This window comes from Rhinolophus sinicus, linkage group LG04 (assembly GCF_036562045.2).
Source record: "Rhinolophus sinicus isolate RSC01 linkage group LG04, ASM3656204v1, whole genome shotgun sequence".
In the NCBI taxonomy this organism is placed as follows: Eukaryota; Metazoa; Chordata; class Mammalia; order Chiroptera; family Rhinolophidae; genus Rhinolophus; species Rhinolophus sinicus.
Window position 1 is genome coordinate 183,869,677 of NC_133754.1, and position 25,662 is coordinate 183,895,338.

At 42.9% G+C, this 25,662-nt stretch overlaps 1 protein-coding gene across 2 annotated transcripts in view; it reads left to right on the forward strand.

The window, feature by feature from the left end:
* The window catches only part of GPR107 (G protein-coupled receptor 107), a 67,979-nt gene that overhangs the window by 8,406 nt on the left and 33,911 nt on the right, over positions 1-25,662 (forward strand). For both annotated transcript variants that reach the window (XM_019728850.2, XM_019728849.2), the window contains exons 2-9: positions 14,267-14,389; positions 14,701-14,751; positions 14,987-15,066; positions 16,031-16,170; positions 17,867-17,904; positions 20,210-20,266; positions 23,598-23,708; positions 24,050-24,183. In XM_019728850.2, the coding sequence (XP_019584409.2) occupies positions 14,267-14,389; positions 14,701-14,751; positions 14,987-15,066; positions 16,031-16,170; positions 17,867-17,904; positions 20,210-20,266; positions 23,598-23,708; positions 24,050-24,183 (734 nt within the window). The remainder of the gene's footprint in view (positions 1-14,266; positions 14,390-14,700; positions 14,752-14,986; positions 15,067-16,030; positions 16,171-17,866; positions 17,905-20,209; positions 20,267-23,597; positions 23,709-24,049; positions 24,184-25,662) is intronic.

The window sequence follows — 25,662 nt, forward strand, 5'->3', positions numbered from 1 at the left end:
AAGCTGGAAATCTTTTATTCTCAACTTCTCATCACCAAGTTCCATAGACGTGTGTCCTAAATTGCTTGCCCAGTCCGTTCACTGTTCTCTGTCGTCACCACTGTCAGCTGTTTGGTCCAGGCCATCCTTGGACCAGTGCAGTCTCTTCATACTTGGGTCCCGACATTACTCCAGTTCATATTTTGTTTGTAGCTAGAGTGATGTGCCTAAGAGCTGAATCTAGTCATGGCGCTCCCCTTTAAAGCCAACAGAGGCACCCTTTCCCCTGGAGGAGGGAGCTCCCGATCCCTGAGGAGGCTGCCAGTCCGTCTGGGAGCCAGCCTCCTCTGTAGTCGCAGTGCCCTTCCTCTCTTTAGTTTCTTACTTCATAAGTGTGCAGCTTGGTGATTTTTTTTTTCTTACATACCCATGTAACTACTGTGTTTACCTGAAAATAAGACCTTGCTGGACAATCAGCTCTAATGCGTCTTTTGGAGCAAAAATTAATATAAGACCTGGTCTTATTTTACTATAAGTAAATTTTACTATAAGTATATTTTACTATAAGTAAACATATTATATTTTACTTACAGTGAAATTAGACTGGGTCGTATATAATATAATGTAATGTAATATAATATGATATAATATATAATATAATATAATATAATATAATATAATATAATATAATATAATATAATATAATATAATATCTCAGTCTTATTTTACTATAAGACCAGGTATAATATACTATGATATGATATAATATAATACCAGCTCTTATTTTAATTTTTTTCCTTCAAACGACGCATTGGAGCTGATTGTCCGGCTAGGTCTTAATTTGGGGGAAACACGGTAGCACTCAGGTCAAGAAACAGGACATTAAAAAGAAACAAAGAAAAAAAAGAAACAGGACATTACTAGCACCCCAGAAGGCCCCTGGTACTCCCTTCTAGTCACCAAAAGTCCTGGAAGAGCCAACACACATCTAAACGAGGAGGAGGCCTTGCCTTCCGTGGCTTCACATCATAAAGCCATTTGATACTGTAGCGGGAATCAGCAGACTGATGGGACAGAACAGGAGGCACATATAGTGACTTTTGTCTTAATGAGAACTTGATATACAATAGAGGTGGCATCATAGAGCCGTGGAAGTTAGAACAGATTCCTCTGAAGTCGTAGAACACCAACTTTCCACCAGAAGAAAAGAGAAAGAAATGGATACCCACCTCATACCCTACACAAAAAATCTTTGGTGGATTAAAGACCGAAATGTGAAAACCAAACTCTAAAGGTATTAGAAAAACATATTGGTGAATATTTTATGACTTTGGAAGGATATTTTAAAAAATATATTTAAAACCTACTATTAGGAATAAAGATTGATAAATTTTCTTTGAAATTTAAAAAGACTTACATGACAAAAGATACCACATAGTTGTTGTTGTTTTTCCAGAAGGTACTTGCAGCGTAAAAATCAAAGATCAGTAGCCAGAATATATAAAGAAGTTTTTTTAAAAATCCAAAAAGAAAATGGACATAGGATATGAAAAAGGTACTTCACAAATGAAAAATCCAAATGGCTAATAAACAGATGAGGTTCTCAGATTCATGAAGTATCAGGACAGGCAAACTGAGTCAATGTCAGAATTGACTTTTCCCCCAAGACGGGGGGAAAACGAAGTCTCTAAGAACATCAAGGTTCAGTGAGGATGTAAGGAAACTCTTACATACTTTGGAGATCCATTTAAGAGTTTCTAGTAAAATTGAGACTATGCACATCTTTCTGTAGACCCTTGAGCACTGCACAGATACGCAGAGGTGTGGAGAGGGATGTTCATAAAGCATCGCGATAAATCACTGGAAGTAACCTGAATGCACGTGGTTGGCGAAATGGGGATATTGTGATGCGCAGGTGATAAGAGTACAAGCAGATAAAACGAGGAACACATTAAATGTATCAACACAAGTCCTCAAAGAATACAATGTTGTCCGAAAATGCAAGCCACAGAAGTACACATTCATTATGATACAATTTATCCAAATTTTGAAAACAGAATGACACTTTATTATGTGTATGGATTGGCTATCACTAGGAAACGCATTTTAAAAAGAAAAAATAGAAACGCACCTAATCAATTCGTGAGCGTACGGAGGGACAGAGGAGGGGACCTGGTCTGGGCGGAAGGCACTTCACTTTGCCACTGTTTTCTTTCCCTCCCTCCCTCCCTCTCTCCCTCCTTTCCTGTGGATCTGAAACAACTACAATGTAGACACTTGAAATTGTGGCCAATGGGTACATGGATATTTGTTGTTATTCCTTTTACTTTTCTACAACTAGGGGGATTGTGAGTCCTGAAGGCAAGTCTCCTTTGTCTTGCTGACCATTGATTGGACAGTGCCTGACACAGTAGGGATTCGGTAAGGGTATGCTGAAGGAGGAATGGATGCGTTTCTGTTTTCCAGTTTTTCTAACATGCGTGCTCATTGCTGGAAAAGGCATTGTTGCCATGTTTATAAAAATAGAAGTTCTCAGAACCTGCGTAGTGAGTGCCCAATACATGACTGGTCTTGTTACAGATGCCACCCAATAGCAAAGTTACCAATTATGGCTCTGCTTATAATTTTCTAGCTGATACGATATTTTGTTTGCTTAGTACCACTTAAAAGCTACAGTGACTGAAAACTGTGTTTTAAATTTTATTAGATGTTAAAGGAAAACACCGAATTATTATTATTAGTTATCCCCGAGTGGGAAGGTTACAGGTACTATTCTAGTTATGTTTTCTATGAGCATGCACAGGTTTTATAATTCACAATAAGCAAATGATGCTAAAATAGAGATTAGAGGAATGTCTCCAAATTCTGAATGGTGTTTACAGGGTGGTGCAACAGGGCTGACTTTTTTGGCTTTACTTCTTTTTCCCCTAATGTAATTGTCATTTCTAATTTTTAAAGTTAAATTATATTATGAAAACTATCCTACATTTCACTCTTAGAAGTCACATAAAAATGGTTTCTGTGTATATAATACTTCATTGTCGGAGATATAGTTTGTAGAAAAACCAAAAAACGTTGTGGTTGGATAAAGTACAGATTAGAACGACACAAATTATAATAACCCTTCATAAAGCATTTGAAGGAGTAAAATAGTGTCTAGTACGTGACACATAACCTTGCTTTTTGGTGACCTGGAAGTCTTTCTCTCGCAGGAGTGTGACAGGTATATTTGAGAGTTCTCCCTGTACATATATCTTTGTGAATCAGTTCTAGCATTTCTGTGGGGTGAATTCCTAGGTGTGGGATTGCTTTGAATGGAAGGTACTGAATAGCCCTCTGGAAAGGTTTTATCAGTCCCCTCCTACTAGGAGCGTATGACAGTGTTCAGAGTTCACATATTTCACAACATGGCACGTTATCAGCCTTAATTACTGCCAGCAGGGTAGGAAAATGGTGACATCTCATTTTAAGTTGACTGCTGGGGAAGTTCAGGATCTCAGCATATTTCTTAGCCTCTTATTGTCTTTTTTCATTTTTTTAAATTCCCCCTTCTTCCGCCTTCCCCCAACCCACTCCGGTTCAAGCCGTTGTTTCTCAGTCTAGTTGTGTAGGACACAGCTCCGTGGCCCAGGCTGGTATTATGAGCCTTGCGCTTCCCCCGGCTGAGGCAGTCAGTCGCCTGTCATGGGTCAGTTGCTCACAGCAGCCCACGGCAGCTCACGCTGGCTGCCGGCCTCTCATGGCCCAGAGCAGCCCTCGACAGCTCATGGCAGCCCAGCTCCAGGGAGAGCTGTTGTTCACAATCTTTAGAGGGCGCAGCTCACTGGCCCATGTGGGAATCGAACCCGCGACCTCAGCATTAGGAGTTAGGCGTCCAACCACCTGAGCCACTGGGCTGGCCTTCCTGTTGTCTTTTAATTTTAGGTTTTTCTCTATAAGCCAGAAATTTTAGGAAAACTTATTTCAGTAAGAATTTACTTCACAGTGTATGTGTGTTCTTAAATATTTGTGATAAAGCATTTGTGACGGTAAAGATAAAGTTGCAATAAGAAAACAGGAAGAAGAGGAGGAAGTTGCACTTATAATTAAGACCTGAAACTACATTTTAAGTACACTTTTTGGGTATGAGTTTGGTTAAGAATTTTGACAATCTTAAAATGAAGTGTTTTGTGTGTGTGTGTGTGTGTGTGTTTTATTTGGAGAAGGGGAACAGTGTGTACTTCCAGGACTTTTTTCCAAGTCAAGTTGTTGTCCTTTCAGTCTTAGTTGTGGAGGGCGCAGCTCAGCTCCAGGTCCAGTTGCCATTGTTAGTTGCAGGGGGCACAGCCCACCATCCCTTGCAGGAGTCGAGGAATCAAACTGGCAACCTTGTGGTTGAGAGCCCACTGGCCCATGTGGGAATCAAACCGGCAGCCTTCGGAGTTAGGAGCACGGAGCTCAAACTGCCTGAGCCACTGGGCCGGCCCTTAAAATGAAGTTTTAATTTTACAAAATAGTTGATTGAAAATAAGAATAAACCTTTCAGAATAATCTGAAATAATCCAGAATAAGCTGGTGCTTCATTTGTCTAATGAGATCCTCTAAGATAAATTAAGTATATAAATTCAGATTTCATCATCATCATCAAAGTAATGCTTATTTCCTTGTTTGGATTAGTTCTTTTGAGTTTATAATTGTGTTAGGGCCAATTGTGTTTCCTGATTTCAGGTAATATAAGTCTGCTAGGAAAGCCAGGAAAAACTACAAGTTTTTACAATAAACCATATAAATGTGTGCGTGGAAACAGTCCTGTATTTCATGTTCCTATAGCCCCGATTTCTCGTGCATGAATGATCTCATTTAATTAACTTGATAAACAGTTCACTGTAATTAGGACAGAGCGTGTTATCATGGTTATGAGTTTTTTAAAAAGCCCTCATCAGATACACACTGAAATATTAATAATGAAATAACTGGGATTTTCTTCTAAATAATTGGTATTGAGGGTGGCGAGGAGTGTAGAGGGACAAAACCGATCACAAGTTAATGGTTTGAAATTTTTCTATAATAAAAAAAAATTAAAACAAACAAAAGATATACCACTCATTTGGTTATAAGAAGTATGAGGTGGTTAAGACCACAGGTTTGGGATTTAAACAAAGCTGGGTTAGAATACTGGCTCTGCTATCTACTCACATGATTTTAAGCAGGTTTTATCACAGCCTCTGTTTCCTCGTCTATAAAATGGGCATCATAACACCTGCTTCAAAGTGTTGTAATAAGAATGAATGGTGATAGGGGCAGCCAGATGGCTCAGTTGGTTAGAGCACAGCTCTGAACAACAGGGTTGCTGGTTCGATTCACACATGGGCCGGTGAAGTGCACCCTCCACAACTAGACTGAAGAAAACAAGCTGCCGCTGAGCTTCTGGAGGGGCGGCTGGATTACTCAATTGGTTTGAGCACGAGCTCTCAACAATAAGGTTGCTGGTTCAATTCCCACATGGGATGGTGGGCTGCACCCCCTGCAACTAAAGATTGAGGACGGCGACTGGACTTGGAGCTGAGCTGAGCCCTCCACAAGTAGATTGAAGGACGATGACTTGGAGCTGATGGGCCCTGGAGAAACACACTGTTCCCCAATATTCCCCAATAAAAAATTAAAAAAAAAGAGACATATTTCCTGCCTTAAAAAAAAAAAAAAGAATGTGAATGGTGATAAATAAAGCTCTTCCTAGCACAGTACTAGATACAAGGTCAAGTGCTTGCAATCTCTGAAGTTTTGGAGAAACAGACAAACGTTATCGCGTCGGTGCTGGTGGAACTGATAGGGTGGTCATTAAAAAATGTGTGAAATCTGCATTGCTTGTGTCTGATACTGTCACCCTCACCCTACTTTGGCAATTCCTCCTTGCTTGTGTCTCCTTTTGCCTTGCCACTCTGCCATGAAGAGGCTGACATCACTGCTCCTTCTAGGAGAGTTACTCCCATCTGGAAGGAGAGAGGTATGTGAGTGCTGAGGTTTCTGTCTCCTGAAACCTCATCTGGCACTCCATCCCAGATGCTGGCTAAAGTGCTCTGTCACAGGACTTACGGGGCGGGTGGGGTGTTTGTCCCAGAGCACCCAGGGAACTGGCCGCCCCACGGTGGAGACGTGTCCTTGTCCTGGACAGTCAGGCCTGGCTGCTGGAGATTTTTTTCTGGGACTGAGTAGTTTTCACTTCTTGGACCTCAGGCATAAGTGGTGTTTTGTAAATATTGATTTATTTACATTGAATTGAATCAAATAAAGTTGAATGAGTGATTAGAATGTCTGATCTTCCCGACCCCTTTTAGTCTTAAGATTTCTGTGTCTCTATGATCTATATAGTGAGATATATAAAGTCACTTCCATACATATTTGATATGATGACAGGGTAGAAGTGGAGATGGGGTGAAGTTAGGTGAGGGTCCCACGTATATTACTGGCACGTGGTAATACTTTAAGAAAAAGATGGATTTTTTAAAAAAAAACACACTTTATTTATTTATTTATTTTAAGTGTATTCTTCCAGGACCCATCAGCTCCAAGTCAAGTAGTTGTTTCAATCTAGTTGTGGAGGGCGCAGCTCACAGTGGCCCATGTGGGGGTGGAACCGGCAACCTTGTTGTTAAGAGCACCTCGCTCTAACCAGCTGAGCTAACCGGCCGCCCACAATTGATTTTTTTTTTTTTAAATATAATTATTTGTTAGAAGTTTAGAAAATATAGAAAAGTATAAAGAAAAAATTGTTACTTGCCATCCCAGTGGTACTAATCTTTTCATAGTTTGGAGAATTTCTTTAAAATCTTTTATAAATAAGTGTGACTATTTAGCCTTTTATTTTTTATTATTTTTATTTTTTTAACAATTTTAGCTCTTCCTGTGTATGGTTTGGATTCTGTTCTTTGCATTAATTTTTTTCCAGCTTTATTGAGATATAATTGACAAATAATATGTATTTGTCAATTGTATTTAAGATGCAACAGGATGTTTCAATACACACACACATTGTAAAATGGTTGATGTATCCATCACCTCACATAGATACCTTTTTCTGTGTGTGAGCACAATTCAGATCGACTCTTATCTAAGCAATGTCTAGTATACAGTACAATATCGTTAACTACTAGTGTCAGCGTGCTGCTGTACATTAGGTCTCAGAACTGACTCATCCCGCATGTCTGAACCTTTGTACCCTTTGGCCAACATCTCCCCATTTCCCTCCACCACCCCCGCCAGCCTTTGATAACCACCATTCTGTTCTCTGCCTCTAAGAATTTGACAATTTTACATTCCACATATAAGTGGAATCATGTAGTATTTGCCATTCTATGTCTGGCTTATTTCACTTAGTATAATGTCATACAGTTGCATCCGTGTTGTTGCACATGAGAAAGTTTCCTACTTTTTTAAGGCTGAATAATAGTCCATGGGTGTGTGTGTGTGTGTGTGTGTGTGTGTGTGTGTGTCCGTTCATCCCTTGACAAGCACTTAGGTTGCTTTCATATCTTGGCTATTGTGAAAACTGCTGCAATGCATATGGGAGTACAGTTAGCTTTTTCAGGTAGTAATTTTATTTCTCTTGGATATATGCCCAGAAGTGAGATTGCTGGATCATATGGTGGTTCTATTTTTAATTTTTTGAGGAACCTACAGACTCTTTTCCATACCAGCTGTTCCAATTTACATTCCCGTCAACAGTGTATAATGGTTCCCTTTTCTCAGAGCCTCATCGACACTTGTTGTCTTTTGACTTTTTGATAATAGCTTTTCTAACAGGTGTGAGGTGATACCTCACTGTGGTTCTTATTTGCATTTTCCTCATGATTAGTGATGTTCAGCACCTTTTCATATACCTGTTGGCCATTTGTATATCTAATTTGGAAAAATGTCTACTCACATCCTTAGTCCATTTTTTAATCAGGTTATTTGTTTTCTTGCTATTGAGTTGTTTGATTCCTTATGTATTTTGGATAGTAGCCCCTTATCAGCTATATGGTTTGCAGATATGTTTTCTCGTTCCCTAGGTTGTCTCTTCACTGTGTTGACTATTTCCTTTGCCATGCAGAAGCGTTTTAGTTTGATGCAATCCCATTTGTCTAATTGTGTTTTTGTTACCTGTGCTTTTGGTTTCTATTTAAAAAAAAGAAATCATGGGTGGCCTGATGGCTCAGTTGGTTAGAGCGCGAGCTCTCAACAACAAGGTTGCCGGTTCAATTCCCACATGAGATGGTGGGCTGCGCCCCCTGCAACTGAAAGATTGAAAACGGCAACTGGACGTGGAGCTGAGCTGCGCCCTCCACAACTAGATTAAAGGACAACGACTTGGAGCTGATGGGCCCTGGAGAAACACACTGTTCCCCAGTATTCCCCAATAAAATTTTAGAGAGAGAAAAAGAAAGAAAATGAATTTAGGAGTGCTCCCTCCTTTTCAGTTGTTTGGAAGAGTTTGAGAAGGATTGGAGTTAATTTTTCCGTAACACTCTGATTACTGATTCAAGCTCCTTGCTCATTATTGGTCTGTTCAGATGTTCTGTTTCTTCATGATTCAGTTTTGGTAGGTTGTATGTTTCTAGGAATTGATCCCTGTCTTCTGGGTCACCCCACTTGCATTTAAGATTATATCATGCTTACTTTCCCATGGTGGGGGACAGTAGTGTGAAACACATCAGGTCTGTGCTGAAATCCCCGCTTCCCCACTTGTAGTCTGCGTGGTCTCGGGTAGTCGTTCGCCTCTGAACTTCACCTTTGTCTCTATTCTGGACGTGCTACTGTTAACCACACTGGGCTGAGTGAGGAGAGACCTTGGCATATGTGGGCTCTCAGTTCCTGGGAAGTGCTGGAAACGTGGGGTTGTGATGCTTATGAGAGTTCAAAAACACTTCAAAACTGTGTTTTTAGTGGCACTGTATTAGTAAGTGAAATGATATATATAAAAGTGAGAAAAAAACAACAGAGGAATGTACAGTTTATATGGAAAAAAGTGACTGTTATAAGGTTGCAATTGAAATATTTACCCCCCAAAACCTAGACAATACACATTGTGGTGGGCTACATGAGTATAAAAATTGCTTAACAGGATTCCATTTGCTACACAGCATCTAAATGCTGGAGAAACCAGAACAAATGTTCTATTACAATGTAAACGTTATTGAAGTATAATATACGAGCTGTGATCAAACAGTATAGTGAATGTTTAAATTAAAAAATTTATTACAGTAAAAGACATTGCCATTAATAACTCTCAAAATACCTCCCCTGCCCCCCCCCCCCCAATTGCTTCGAACACACTTATCCCACTGTTCTTCCACTTTCTGAGGCAGTCCTGGAAGTCCTCTTGTGTGAGTGTCTTTAGTTGTGCTGTTGTGGCTGCCTCGATGTCCTGAATGATTTTGACTTTGGGGAAGAGCCAGAAGTCACACGGTGCCAGATCCAGCGAATAAGGTGGATGCGGACACCGTAATGTTTTTATTTGACAGAAATTGCTGTACCAGAAGCGATGGGTGACACGGAGTGTTGTCATGATGGAGGATGAAACCGTTTGCCCATTTCTCAGGCCATTTTCTACACATTGTTTCTTAAATGCTCCAATACCCTTATAATATTCATATTCAGAATTCACCGTAGTGTTCCTGGGTACAAACTCAGCTCGCACAATTCCATCAAGGTCAGAAAACACAATATCACCTTGCTGTTAGATCTTGATTGATGCACTTTTTTTCACACGAGGAGAACTGGGTGATTTCCACTGAGAACTCTGAACCTTGGTCTCAGGATCATAACCATAGACCCGAGTTTCATCTCCCATGATGACATGTCTTAAAAATCTGAAGCGGCGTGATCGCGCAACGCCAATGAAATTGACAAATGCTGTTGCTTCTGTTCCACAGTCAAAACGTGTGAAACAGATTTCACACTCACTTGCCTCATATTCAAATCTGTTGTTAAAATGCTTTGAACAGAACCATAAGAGATGTTCAGATCCTCAGAAATTCCCCTAACAGCCAGTCTCCGGTTTGATTGAATCATTTTGCTTATTACTCTTTCAACATTCTCTTGGGTTTTTGATGTTGAAGGATGTTCCGATCTCTCCTCTTTTTTAGTCGATTCACAATCATTATGGAATCCCTGGAACCACGTGTAAACCGTCTTCATGGTCACTACAGCATCAGCATAAACTAATTTTAACATTTCGTGTGTTTCTTTAGCACTTTTTTGCAGTTTGAAACAAAATGTCACATTAATGTGTTGTTGGTGATCCATGATTTACAGCAGACTTTAAAACACACCTTCTCTCAACCGTAGCTCACACCCGACTGACTGCACCCAATAAGTTAAAACTTGTCACCCACTGTTACTAAGCTTCATTGCACCACTTCCTGTATTGAAGATCCCTGCCTTTCCGTTGGATGGCTCTTGGCAGCAGCATTCACTGTATTTTTTTTTTTATCACACCTCGCACATGCTAAAAACACTTATTATAAGCATACAACACAGTGAATTTTTACTATGTAAACACATTTGTGCAACCAGCAATAAACACAATGTACCAAGCACTTCCAGAAGCTCCTTCAGGCCCTTCTCCCCAGGTGACTGAAACATCTGTCCTTCCCGAGAATAATCGAGAATAATCACCGTGCTGACCTCTATCACCACAGGTTATCTCCTCCTGCGTTGGAATTTGTTATTCCGATGTTGAATATGGCTTGTTTTGCTTAGTATATTACATCTGTGAGACTCATCCACATTGTTGCATATGGCAGGAATTGGTTCGTTTTCCTTTATTTATGTCTGTGCAGCCCTTTTCATCTGGAGATTCTGCCAGAGGATTACACCCTAATGTCTTTCAACCTAAAAATAAAGGCCAAAGTGAGAGGCAACAGCATTTACTTGAGATCCAAAAGAACAGCTATTGGGGAAGCACTGACGCAGGCAGAAGCCCAAACAGTGTTCCAGTAAGGAGGGGAAGGTAGGGGGTATTTGACAAAGGGAAGGGGAAGAATGACATCAGTAGAGGGCATTTCTGTAGGTAAGCTGACATAGTGGTGCTAATTCTAAAGAAAGTTTTTATTTGTTTTTCAATGAGCATTGACATACACTATTACATTAGTTTCAGGTATACAACATAGTGATTAGACATCTATATAACTTATGATGTGATCACCCCGATAAACCTAATACCCACCTGACACCATACATAATTATTACGATATCATTGACGATATTCCCTGAGCTGTACTTTACATCCTCGTGACTATTTTGTAACTACTAATTTGTATTTCTTAATCCCTTCATCTTTTTTGCCCATCCCCTCACCCCCTCCTATCTGGCAACCATCAAAATATTCTCTGTATTTATGAGTCTGTTTCTGTTTTGTTTGTTCGTTTACCTTGTTCTTTAGAGTCCACATATAAGCAAAATCATACGGCATTTGTCTTTTTCTGTCTGACTTACTCCATTGAGCACAATACCCTCTAGCTCCATCCATGTTGTCGCAGAGGGCAAGATTTCATTCTTCTTATGGCTGAGTAATACTCCACTGTAGATATGTACTACTTCTTTATCCATTCATCCATTGATGCACACCCAGGCTGCCTCCGCATCTTGACCATTGTAAACAGTGCTGCAGTGAACATATGGGTGCACAGGTTCCCTCAAAGTAGTGTTCTGGGTTTCTTCAGATAAATACTGAGAAGGGAGATTACTAGGTCCTTCTTTGTCTCTTGTTATAGCCTTTGTTTTAAAGTCTGTTTTGTCTGGTATAAGTATTGCTACCCCAGCTTTCTTTCCCCTCCCATTTTCATGGAATATCTTTTTCCATCTCTTTACTTTAGTCTGTGTGTGCCTTTTGATCTGATGTGAATCTTGTAGGCAGCAAGATTTTAGTCTTCAGTCTGGTAGTCATGATATCTGCTTTCTAAGTTATCTTTGCAAACAGTTGTTTGGGACATAATATTGTTTCAGGCCCAGTCTGAAGGTTAATGTGCCCTGTTTTGACATTACAAAGGTTTGAAGGGTAATATCTGCAAGGCAGTTCCTCTGAAATGGCAGCTCAGAGTCCATTTTAAAGTAGCTCCGTTTATATGTTTTTTTTCACATGTCCTAAGACATCCATCATAGGTAGCGGAATTAATTTCTCTCCTGTGCATCTAGGATGGTAGTAGCCTTTAACATCTTTGGGAGAATTGAGAACATAGATCATTTTCTGTAGCGGTGAATCTCCCTTACAATTGTGAGAAAGGCTGTGAGCCTTAGCTTTTCTGGTTTTTATGGTCTAGCAGCTCCCTTCCAGCATCCATTCCAAAGGATGACTTGTTACCTTATCTGGCTTTTTTAGTTCTCCCCCGAGTGCCTGTTTGCTGCAAGCTACTCCCTCCCACCAGGAAGTAGAAGTCTGGCCAACAGGCTTTAAATGCATAGCTGGGCTCCTAGGAAAATAAGGGAAATTCCCAGGGGCCAAAACAAAAAAAAGTGGGGTGAGGGGAGAAGTTGCTGAAACTGCAGTGGGTGGCAGGACACGAGCCAGGGCTGCCCTGAGGCATTGCATACACTTGGACCCTAGAGCCTTGGATTTTGATCTGCCTGTGAGGGGAGCAAGCGCCTTAGACCCACGTGGGGAGGGGCTGGGACTGTCTCCCTCTGGCCCCGAATATGGGACTCTATGTGCACCCTGAATGGTGGCACCGGTTAGATAAAACCCTCCTCATGGAAATAAGAAGTGTGTATGGTGGGGTGGGCGGTGGGGTGCGGTTCGTGGTTCTGAGGAAGATCCGATCCACTGCCTCTCCTCCTCGGCATAGCCTGATGCCCCTGGTATCTAATGCGTCCTCGTCTGAAAATGAAACATGCCCACCAGCTGTGAATGTCAGCAGAGACAACAGAGAGCAGAATTAGACCCCAGAGCACCTCAATATGTTGTCAGCTGTATTTACAATTGAAAGAAAGAAAATGGAATTTAAAAATAGGAGCAAGAAACAAACGCTAGCAAAAATAAATGACTCAGATTTGAGGGAGAACCAAATGAAAGTTCAAGAAAAGTGCTAGGCATAGCGCCTTGCCTTCAGGAGCGATTTAATACCTGTTAGCTTATTGCCAACAGTCCGATTCAGACAATAATTCTCATGGAGCTCGTGACTTTCTTTGTGGAACCTCAGTTTTAGAAGTCGTCACTAAACCGTCGTTCCGTTGGCCTAGTCAACTGAAAAATAATATCAACTAGGTGTTTTGTCACCAAAACGGATTCATTCGGGGAAAAAGAAAGGGATGCAACCCAGTGCATGCAGACATGGCAAGCCACGTGCAGCCTTGGGCCTGTGTGCCCAGATGGAGGGGTACTTATGGAAAGGAAAGGGAAGAAAAGGGAAGGGGAGGTTAGAACATGGAGCGTTATTATAAACTAAGGGTTCCCGTCGGGGTCTCGCGAGTCCTAGAGTGCGAGAGCTTCCTTAAGCCCCAGCTCCTCCCATAGACCCTCCCAACTGATTATGTTTGCTTAAAGTTCCAGGTAGTTTTGGTCAGCCTTAAAATGTATTGTCTTAGGGTTGTAAACACCACTCGGAGACCGATTCGAGCAGGTAGCTAGGCCTGTGCCTACCTGGTGCAGTTTCAACAAACCTCAGGTTTCTCCTGTGTCCGAAAGAGCCTGTCCACCTGGCTGGTGCCTGGGATTTCTTTTGCCTAAAGCTTTATTTTCTGAAACTCCATCATCTATAACATCATTTTTAGATGCCAATGAGCCTATGTAAAGAGCTGAATTATAGGTGAGGAAAGTAACGTGCGGCTATCCCTCGTCTTCCTGCAGTGGGAGGAGCCAGTGACACACAACTCCTAAGAAGGTTTATATAAATGAGTGTATTCACAGAGCAGTTGGGGCCACTCCCCCACCCCCAACATGTTTTCCATGCCTACTGGATGCCAGGCCTTGTAGCAGCGGGAAGGATGCGAGGATGACTGACACATTGTTTTCCTCCTTCCCCGGAATTCGCATTCCAGCTGACCGCCGAGTCGGCCCACGGGACCGCGCCCGGGCCCGTTCCCAATGCATCAGGATGAATTGCATGTGTTGTGTGCTCCCTTCTCTAAAACTTGATATGTTATGAATTTCTGATGAGTCGTCTTTAGCTTTTGGAACAAGATAAGGTAGCACAGCTGTATATTTTACTGAGTAGATGAAACGTTGGTTAGCTAGCAGGAAACTAGATGCTCTAGCTTTTCAAGCAAACGAATAGGCTAAATAATGAAGTGAGCGTCTCTGTATTACTAACTCCACCACCATAAACCTTTGCAGGACGACGTGAGACATAAGGTTCACCTGAACACCTTTGGCTTCTTCAAGGACGGTTACATGGTGGTTAACGTCAGTAGACTTTCAGTGAAGGATCCTGAGGGAGCCACACACAAGGACACGACTGTAAGTGCCTTTCCGGGAGAGCAGGGCCTGGCCCCGCTTCTGCCGCTTAGCTGAGAGCGTTGCCCGCACTCGATAGGACGCGCCAGAATATCGAGAAAATGAACTTGTGAGCAGGCGTTAGGTAGCTCCACTTTAACACTCACGTTGTCCTTCTTGACTGATTTTAGTAATGAATGAGCCTTCTTACAAAACGAATGGTGAGAAAACCGAGGAGCGCAGGCTTAAAGGGCTTTTTCTGCTCTCTGAGGAGGGACAGGATGGATGCCAGGCCTCGTGTGGTACTCACCTCCACTCTTTTGACCTCTTTTTAGATTGGATTCAGCCTAGACCGTACAAAGAATGATGGATTTTCTTCTTACCTGGTGAGCATGACCCGATCATTCCTTTCACTTGAGCCCAAGACACTGGGGGGAGGGAACCCTGCTTCCATCATGCTGCTTTCCTGCGGCGGTGGCTGCTTTGACTTCTAGGCATCCCCTAGCGTGCGCAGGTGTTTTGTTTGGAATGGACGTTGGCCCATTTGCCTTAATCCTGAAAGCTGTTCTTGTTCTAGCGTGAGTGAATGAGGTCACGTGTAACTGGGTCTTCCTTTCCTAGGATGAAGATATGCATTACTGCGTTCTACGGCAGCAGTTTGTCTCTGTCACCCTTCTAATCCTAGACGTCTCCAGAAGTGAGTAAGTAATTCCCATGTTCTTGCAGTTCAATCGTAGAGGAAAGTTAAGGGCATTTTGTCGTTAAGCTAACATTGAGTATCTCCCGTGTGCCAGATACCATGCTGAGTGCTGGAGGTGAAAAACAAGCTGAGGGGACAGAGGTCCCACCCCTGAGGAGCTTGTAGATTCAGGAGGGCGGCAGAACAGCACTCCCCGTGATCGCAGTGAAATAGAGAAGTAAGAGGGCAGAGAGACCGACGAGCTGTGGAAGGGGAGCGGAGCTTCAGGAAACCAGCCATCTAGTGACTAGACTTTACCGACGCATAAGAGACGGAAGAACATTTCAGGCAGAGGGAGCATTTTATACAGTGGCGGAGTAGCGTGGAGTAGCGTGGTGTGTTCAGTGAAGTGCGTTCATTGTTCGCATCCAGCTGAGGGAAGGAGAGGAAAGGTTCTTCCCACTCAGTGCTTCCCTTCATCCTGACTGTGCCAGCTTAGGTCACGTGTCCACTCAGACGTGGAGACTCACTGGTCCCTCCTCGTGTGGAGTGGGGTAAACAAAAGTGGGGTCTCAGGAAGGGAGGAGGGAGGAAATGCATACCCCGTAGGCTGTGAATAGTCCCCCCTGCTCCTCACAGGTCCCCCAGACTTCCTATCTTAACGACGTTCCGACCCCCTTGTGCACCAGTTTGTTGGACATGCTGCATATACTCTGGGGAAATGAGTGCGTCAGAATTGCGTGGTAGCTAAGAACGTCGGCCTTAGCGTGAGACTGCCTGGGTCCTCGCCCAGCTGCATACAAGGCCACTACCCTTGTACCCTCAGAGCCTCCGTTTCAGCATCTGTAAATGCAGACGTAGGTAGGACATTGTAAGGACGGCGTGAGATGGTGGATTTAGAGCTTGAAGCAATACCTAACCTGCGACGCTTACATGGCCAGAAGTGTTTCTTTGAACTTTTTTCCTTCTGTGTTATTTGACTGTAGAGTGAAAATAAGATCTCCTCCAGAAGTTGGTACCCAGTTACCAGAGATCATCTTCAGCAAGGACGAGAAAGCCCTTGGTCAGGGCCCGGGGGCTGATGGTGGCCCTGTTTCGTCAGGCAGCCAGACTGAGAAAAAGCAAGGTAACCGTCAAGTGGAAACTAGCACTTTCTTCATGCCTGGCTTTGTAGATTCTTTTTTGTTTCGAAGTCAAAACAAATGTGACCTTAGCATTGTTTTCTTTGGGAGGTTATACAAAAATGTATAATCCTTAAAGAAAAATGTGGAAAATACAGAGAAGGTGGGAAAAGAACAGTCATTTCTCCTTCCTCCCATGTTAGAATTTTCGTAATGTATGTTGCCATCTAAGCTTGTTTCTTAAGTGTAGAACATTTGATTTTTACAATTCAGTCATGTTTATCATTTTAAGCATCTCTGGTCTCGTGACCTTAAGATACTTTATACTTATCAGGTATCCCATTAAATGGATACTGTGGTCTGCTCAACCGTTCCCCTTAAGGAGACATAATTTTCATTTTGATGTTATTATAAAGCTGCATTAGACTTCTTTGTTTGTAGAACTTTTTTCATACATAAAACTTTCTTTAGGATGGGTTCCCAGAATTGGAATATCTGGTTCAAAGGATATGAATGCTTTTGAGAATATTGATACCTACTTTCAATTCCTTTCCAAATGAGTTCTGTGAATTTATACTCCCATTGGAAAATGGCAGGACTAGTGCCCCCATCACCATGTCCTAGCCAGTACTGTGTGTGTGTGTGTGTGTGTGTGTGTGTGTGTGTGTTTAATCTCAAAGTAAAAGGCAAAAAAGGCATTCTTGTTTTTTGTGTTCACTCTTATTACGAGGCCACACTTTTTCTCTATATGTTGATTAACTAAGTTATATTTATCACCTGTGTCATTAACTGTCACTTCTGTCTAATAATTTATGAGTTCTTGAAAGCATTTATTACGTGTTGTATTATTTACACATTTTTCCACAGGTTGTCAAAACTCTAACCCAATTTAAAAGGCACACAGAGATATTGTATCTGTGTGATGGTGGTGTTTAATGTCTGTGCCCCGTCTCCTGGCCAGGTTTCTCGTCCTCACGTAACCGTTTCCTGGGAGGAAGGATCCTCTTCCTTCTTTATATTCTGAAATGCTGTCCCTTCCTGCAGGGAGTTTAAGATCCTGTCTTCCTCATGAAGAGTATCTTAAGTAAAAATAAAGCACATCTCTGTTCCATGAACAAAGCCATTAGGAATCTTAACACTCCTTGCTGTGGGAAAAAAAAGTATGCATCAGGCTAATATTCATTGCAAATAATTTTTCCATGTGTGTCAATAAATCTCATACATACTTTATTTTATTTTATTTTATTGTTAAAGTGGTGAGAGAGCAGTTTATTAGGAGAGATAGTACACTCCAAAGAAATAGGAGCTGACCCTAATAGAAGCAGTAGAGACTGGCTCAAGGGCCCCCTCAGATACATATTTTAAACAATGATCTGTTTTCAAATGTAATTACTTAGAAAATAAGGAAAGTCACTCCATGTGGCATCTCTGGCCATAACGTCCACCAGATTGTCTAGAGACGAGTTCCCGTTGGTCCTAAATATTCTCATTCATTAGGTAACATTTGTAGTACAGCACGTTCTGATTTGCCACTTCTGCAGCTCAGGAATTGTTTTGGGATCGGAAGAGATGGCAGCATATGGTCTCATCTTTTTGTTTGTTTGAATTATTTGCTGTTAGACAAGCCAGAGTCTCATAAAATGGTACTGTAACATCTGAGCTGGATCCTGCAGTAACGCCTTTTAAATGTTCTGCTTCTAGAGACTGGGAAGTCTAAACGAAGCACAGTGGACGCAAAGGTAAGAACAGCCCGCCCTGTGCTCGGCTTTCCTGGAATGTATGTTCCGTGCGAGTGTTTCTGTGTACACTGTTGACTGAACAGTAATATCGACTAAGTATTGCATCACCAAAAAAGGATTTATTCGGGAAAAAAGGAAAAACAGGGCGCCACCCAGCACGAGGGTGTGCAGACACGGCAGGCCACGGGCACAGCCTGGCTGTGTGCCAAGATGGAGGGACCAGACGGCAGGGAGACAGGAAGCTAGAACCACAGAGAGAGTTTTATGAAAAGGAGGTTAAGACCATAGACGTCAACTAGGTGGGCCTGTGAACCTCCAGGAGTTCAGCTCCTCCCAGGGACCTGCCGGCCTCATCAGTTTCCTTAAAGTCCCAGTTCATCTTTATCAATACACATACATATACACGTACACATACATAAGCACACCTAATCTGTAAGGAGTTGCCTTCTGTTTGGGGAGATGATATAGACACACAGAGCAATTTCCGAGTAGAATTGAGTGCTGATGTGTACAACACTTGTGTGATAGAGGGTCCCACAGTGAGTGGAGAGGGAAGTGAGCTACCTGGAGAGCCCTCTGGAAGGAGGTACCATCAGGGTTTGAAGCCTGGTGGATTTGTTTGGGGAAGAAGAGAAGGAAGGGGATGAAGACAGTCAGAAGCAAAGACTGGAAGTGGAAATGAGCATGACAGGTGCCGGGCACTGGCCTGTTTGAAGTGAAAGGAACACATTTGGGAGCAGAAAGGGAACTGAGATAATGTAGGGCCAGCTGTATCTGCTGCTGGCCTGTGAGACACTTAGTACGTAGCTGCGTTCAGATCAACTGTCCCGGTATTGCAGTGCTTGTGTTCCAGTCACCCTGTTTTACTTACTAATGACCCCAAAGTACAAGAGTAGTGATGCTGGCGATTCAGATATTCCTCAGGGAAGCCGTAGAGTGCCTTCTTTAAGTCACAAGGTAAAATGTCTTGACTTAATAAGGGAAGAAAACAAATCATATGGCGAGGTTGCTAGGATCTACGAACAAATCTTCTATCTGTGAAGTTGCCTAATTTGTAAATTAAACTTTATCATAGGTGTGTGTATAGGAAAAAACATGACCATAGCCTGTGTAGAGTTTGGTACTGTCTGCAGTTTCAGGCATCCATTGTGGAACGTATTCCTGTGGATAAGGGGGAACGACTGTGTCTAAAAGGACAGTTTGATAAGTTTTGACGTATGTGTACACCCGTGAAGTCACCACCCACCACGATCAAGATAGTGAACATATCTGTCACCCCAAAATTTCCTGTCATTTTGTCATCCTCCGGTCCTCAGGCCACCACTGATCTGTCACTGTAGATTAGTTTTGTGAAAACTTTATACAGATATATTATGCAGTATGTACTCTTTTTTGACTTCTTTCATTCAGCATAATTATTTTGAATTCATCCATGTTGTTGCATATACCACTAGTTTCTTCTTTTCTTTACTTGGTCCCTTGTACCAATGGCAATGTGTTGATTACTTGAAATAGGGACTCCACTGAGTCCAGGTGATGTGTCAGGATGTGAACTGGGTCAGAGAAGTGTTCCAGGAGGAAGACGGGCAGACCTGGGCGCTAGTGGAGCGGCAGAAGAGATGGCTGAGTAAAGAAAGTGAGAGGAGCAGAAGCTCCGCTCTGTGAAGGGGATTTCAAACTTCTTGAAAGGATGGTGAATTTTATTTTCAGGGAGCTTTTAAAGGTCACCAAATTTAGGGTTTAAGAAAAATGTGTTGGGCCGGCCCGGTGACTCAGGCAGTTAGAGCTCCATGCTCCTAATGCCAAGGGCTGCCCGTTCGATTCCCACATGGGCCAGTGGGCTCTCAACCACAAGGTTGCCGGTTCAATTCCTCGACTCCTGCAAGGGATGGTGGGCTGTGCCCCCTGCAACTAAGATTGAACATGGCACCTTGAGCTGAGCTTCCGCTGAGCTCCCGGATGGCTCAGTTGTTTGGAGCGCGAGCTCTCAACCACAATGTTGCGGTTTGACTCCCGCAAGGGATGGTGGGCTGTGCCCCCTGCAACTAGCAACGGCAACTGGACCTGCCGCTGCGCTGCGCCCTCCACAACTAAGATTGGAAGGACAACAATTTGACTTGGAAAAAAAAAAGTCCTGGAAGTACACACTGTTCCCCAATAAAGTCCCTGTTCCCTTCTTTTAAAAAAAAAAAAAAAAAAAAAAAAAAAAGAATGTGTTTGGGTGGTTTGTTTTTTTTAAAACCTTTATTTTTATTAGCTTACTTTTTCTGCCAGTATCCTAAAACAGGTTGTTATGTCTTTTTAGGCAATGGAAGAGAAATCCTTCTCTATTCATAATAAAAATGGGACAGTTTCCTTTCAGGTATGTATTAGTTTCTTTGAGTGAAGCTTCATAGAATGTATCTCTACCATGTAAGAAGGTGAATTTTTAAAGGAATTTTGAATGTAGGCATGCTCTGTGTCAGTCACTTGAATGCAGTAGCTCTCTCCATAACAAACCCACAAGGTGGATATTATTACCCCCCACGTATGAAGTCATGAGTCTCAGAATGAATAACTTCATGAATGACCAGTGGAAGTAATAAGGCCCAAATTCCAACCCTGTCCTGCCTGGCTGTTCCACAACTCTGCCTCTCTCATCCCACGCTGACTCCCATTCAGGAGTCTGTACCTGAAAGGACATTGGTGCTCACTTAGGGTGATGTTGTGATTTAGAGATGAGTTCACTGAGACTCAGCGGCCTCCCGGGAGCTGCACAGCTGTCACCATTACTAGCTGCGCGTGAGTGTGGCAGCATCACAGGCTGTGTGTGGGGTAGGACACGGGACTGGATCTCAGCACCCACTAACTAGCTGGTGACCTTGGACAACTCACTTACCTTCTGAACCTCGCTCTTGAATCATCTAAAAATGAGCAATGATGGGACCTATCTCATAGGGTTGTTATGCGTATCGCTTTTAGAAAACAAAAGTGCTCTAAAGCGCTATGCAAATCATCGTCATCGTTAATTTGTAAGAGTCACTGCCTCGTTTCTAACCAGTTTTCCTTAATTGGCATATAATTTGCTTCAAGTGAAATGCACAGGTCTTAAGTGTGTATTTTGATCACTTTTGACAGAGGCACACACGCATGTAACCCACTCTCTGTCAAGATTCTCTGCATTTTTATCACCTTGGGAAGCCCCCCACCCCTCCACCGTTCTGAGTCCTTTCGCCATAAATTATTTTGCCTAACGATTTTTATGTTCTACAAGTTTAGTAGGCATCGGTATTAATAGCTAACTGGAGCTTGTGGGGTGCTCACCTGCTCCGAATCCTCAGCAGCTCCCCGTCTGTCTCAGAGTAAATGCCAAGTCCTTCCCCTGGTCTGCGAGCCCACAGGGTCTAGCTGCTGTCACTCTTGTCAGCTCCCATTTGTCCCCCCTCCTCCCTTCACTCTGCTCCAGGCACACAGGCCACCTTGCTGCTCCTAGAAAAGGTCGCGCCTCAGGCTCTGCTCTGGCTGAACCCACTGGGAGAACGCTTGTCCCTCAGAGTCCTCACGATTAATTCCTACCTCCTTTAGGTCTTTGTTCACGTGTCACCATAACAAAGCTTCCGCCGGTCACCGTAATGTGAACGCAGCCCTCTCCCCTCGTCCGTCCCCCTGCGCTTTGTTTTTCCCTTAGCACGCCTCCTTTCCAGCGTGCCGGGACTGTACTTATTCTGTTCATCATCAGTCTCTCCCTTTAGACGGTAGCCATAAGGGCAGGGATTTTCACCTGTTTTATTACCGATGTGTACGGAGTTCCTAACCTTGGGCCTGGCCCATACTAGGCTCTCCCTCAGTCACTACGGAGGTGAATGAATGAACGCCAGGCGCTGTGCTAAGTACTTATGTGTCATCATTGTCTCAGTTCATGCCTCCCAACAACTCCATGAAGTAGGTACTGTTGTTCCCCTTTTGCAGATGAGGAAACTGAGGCTCAGAGGTTAAGTAACTTGCCCAAGGGGAGGATTCAAACCCAGGTTTGTCTGACTCCAAGGCCCATGTGTTTAACAACTTTGCTTTACTGCCTCCTTAAGAAAATACAAAAGGTACTTTTCTCTTTTTCCCCCTCACCTTAAAATGCTTGTCAATAAAATTTTTGAATGCTTTTTTAAAGCCTTAAGGAAGGCGTTAGAAGACACACACCTTTGTTAGTTACGAATGCCTGAGTGTCAAGGGGAAAGCAGCACACAGGCTGATTAAGAACATTGGTTGAAAGAGCCAGTTTGGCGGGTCCTCAGTGCATATGGCAGCCGTTCCCCGGCAGCCTGCCTTTTCTGTGGCTTCCGCTCCTTGTAAAGGAGTCAGGGTCACTCCTTGCTGCTCTGCTACCCAGTGTCCTCCCCAGTTGGGACCGTGCGGTCACACTGAGCCTTTCGGCTCCATCTACGGCCCAGGGATGATCGTGTGTCTACCCAAAGAAGGAAAGGGACTGTCAGGGCTTATTCCAGCTCCAAAGTTTACGTTTTTGCTTTATTTTGTTTGGGTTTTCTCTTGCAGGGTCAGGTGCCTACTCTGACCGACCATAATGATGCTTTAGATTTAAAAAATATATATTTCTTAGAAACTTTATATGCGTCTTAGTTTTGGAACTAAAAGTTACTGATATGTTTAGAAAACTTTTGTTTTTCTGGCTACCTTGCGTGGACTGAAATACACATCTCACGTTTACAGTGATGAGTTTGCAACACGGTTTAACAGGTTAATAATTTCAACCTGAAGGTTCTTGGTCTTTTACTTCCATCCTCTTCTCAGATGTCTCTTTTCCCCATCCTTTTAAATTGTAAAGTATAGTATATGTACAAGAGTGTATAGTACCTACATTGAGTACAAATAGTTATAAATAACCCCCTTTGTAAGCACCACCTGGGACCAGAAACAGCACAGTGCTAGCACCCACAAAGCGCATGTGTCCCTCACACCCCTTCCCAACTCGGGAGTAATCCCTGTCACGGAAACATCGTAGTCACTTCCTTGCCTTTCTTTACCGTTAGTAACGGAAGTATATGTAGCCCTAAGTATTTTAGGCTGACAGTAAAATGTTCTGTAGAATAGACCAAAGAGTCACTTCTTTGATCTTACATATATGATGTCTTTTGATTTACATTAAACTTCATTTGAACACATGAAATTTATGAACAGCATAGATAAATGTCAAAATTTACAATAACATTTATTACTGTTGTTCGAAATCATAGGTATAAGTTTTAATGAGGGAATGCTGGTCCTTTACCTTTTCAAGTATCAAATGAATGTCCTTTCTTTTTCAGGAGTACTTTTACCTAAAGAGCAAAATAGTGTGTTGGCTCAAAAACGAGATAACTACAGATATCTCTGCAGACTTCTGCCAAAACCCATCACTGATGGATAGATACTTGATAAAGCAAAGATAATACAGCTTTCATTGTAGAATCTAGGTAGTGAGCATATAGGTATTCGCTGTATAATTCTGTCAACTTTTCTGTTAGCTTGAAAGTTGCCGTAATTAAATATTGGGAGGTAATCATAGAATAAGAAAACATCTGTTTAAATGCTGCTCTGGGAGAATTTGGTTTATTTAAGTAGTCTATTTTCTTCTGCTCATAGTATTCATGATTTATTCCTAAGATTTAAAAATGAAGCTGAGGATTTGGGGGCCCTTTAATTTTTTTCTTCTTCTCTTCCAGTTTTTCTTTAACATCAGCACCGATGACCAAGAAGGCCTCTACAGTCTTTATTTTCATAAATGTCTTGGAAATAAAATGTGGTCTAACGACAAGTTTTCATTCAACCTTGATGTGAGTACCATACGGAAACTCTTCCATGTGGATTTTGTCAGCTGTGTAAAATGTGAGCCATTTTATGTCTCTGTAAGAATAGGTGTTAAGAGCACTTAAGCAAAGTAAAAGAAAAATGTGGCCAGAAGAACGTCTCTGCTGGTGGGCAGGACAGAGGATTCCTAAAGAAGAAAACGTAGAGCAATTTAGGATGTTTCCACTTCAGCCTGTGCATTGGAATGTGGTTGTTAACTGTTGCTACTCAATTTCTTAGGCTTCAGTGAAACAGCTAAGGTTACAAATGGCTGAACAGGGAGTGGTCTGTTCTTGAAAAGTAAAACTTAATTTCCTGTTGGTTTCAGATTGACATCACAGAGAAGAACCCGGACAGCTACCTCTCTGCAGGAGAAATCCCTCTCCCTAAATTATACATTTCCATGGCCTTTTTCTTTTTCCTTTCTGGGACTGTCTGGATTCACATCCTTCGAAAACGACGGTAAAGTATTACTCCCTTGAGCCCTTCACCGTGGAGTGGGTTGGGATTTGCACACGCTCCCCTTTCGCTGGCTTCTGCACCGGGGACGAATTGGCACGAGCCTCTCGTTCTCTTCAGAGGGCATCTCCCCGAACCACAGGGAGGCTTCAGGAGGTCGCAGTGTGGGAGGCCTTTGGTGCCTTGCTGTTTGCCCACTTCCCACTGCTTCGTTTAAAAGGCAAGTCCAAATATCTCAGTAATACGCAGGCAACACAACATGTAGAAGACAAGTGTTTCCACAGTGAAGACACCTCAGTGCGGGGTCAGCTGGGGCACATTGGTCCCGTTCAGGGGCTGTCTGTTCTTAGGGGGAGGTGAGTGACAGTGACCCGCTGCCTGGTGGGTCACGAGCTCCTGCTCGGCACCCAGGCCTCAGCACAGAGTGGGCTGGGATCGATGCTGACCATTAGGCTGGTCGCTGGCGAAAACCTCTCCATAGCCCGTCTGCCTGGCTGTCGGCCTTTCTTCTGAACCCCCTGTAGCTTGAACTTCCTGTACTTGGCTCATGAGGGGACCAGCTGCATGTAGGTAGAGCTAGTGTTTAATTCTGTCTCCCTCCCCAAAAACTGAGAACGAAAGACTGCTTTTCAGTTAAAGATTAGTGTGAAGTGTTTGTTACAGGATAAGGCTGAGTAAGTGATGGGACGTGAATAACTGAGTAAGTGATGGGACGTGAATGTGGTATTATGGTATGGATTCCATTTAACAATAGTGAGGAACCCAAACACCAACTCCCTCTTTCTCTGGGGCACAGAGGCAGAAATTGAGACCTGCTCCATCTCCGGGGGCCTCTCTTCTCGTGGACATGCCCTGCTCGGGTGTTGGGCTCGGCCAGGAGCAGTCGCAGGTTCCTATTTGCTGGAACCTCCTTTACACCCACCAGATGGGAAGAGCTGCTTGTTTACCTGTGAAGGACCTTATGGAATCATTTTTGGACTAGATGATCAGGCAGCCATTAATTAGAAAAAGAGAATCCTACAAATTCAGGCCATAAACAGGTGTTTGTGTTTTAGAGAAAGTTTTGCTTTTGCCTTTCTTAGAAAAGTAAGAACCAGGAGTCAGAGACCTGATCTCAAGTGCAAATGCTGACTTCCCGCCTGTGTGCCTTGCTTCACTCTAAGTCGATGTTTCCTCGGCTGTAAAACCGAGGCAGTAATATCTGCCCTGGCTTCCTCTAAGAGCCTTGGATGTTTAGATTCAGGTGATTCCCCCCAAGATAATGTGTCTGAGAGGGTTTTCCATGTCAGGGTGCTATGCAAATATGAGGTACATACAAAACAGCTTATTAACCAGGTGTTCGAATGTCCCTTCATTTAGTGACACAGGTCATTGTCACTGGTTCACTTACGTGGAACTGTGAGCAATTTTAAATCTGTGGCTCCCTGAGGCTGACCTACTTTGTAAAACATGTTTGAAACTTCTCGTTGAAGTGTAGTATAC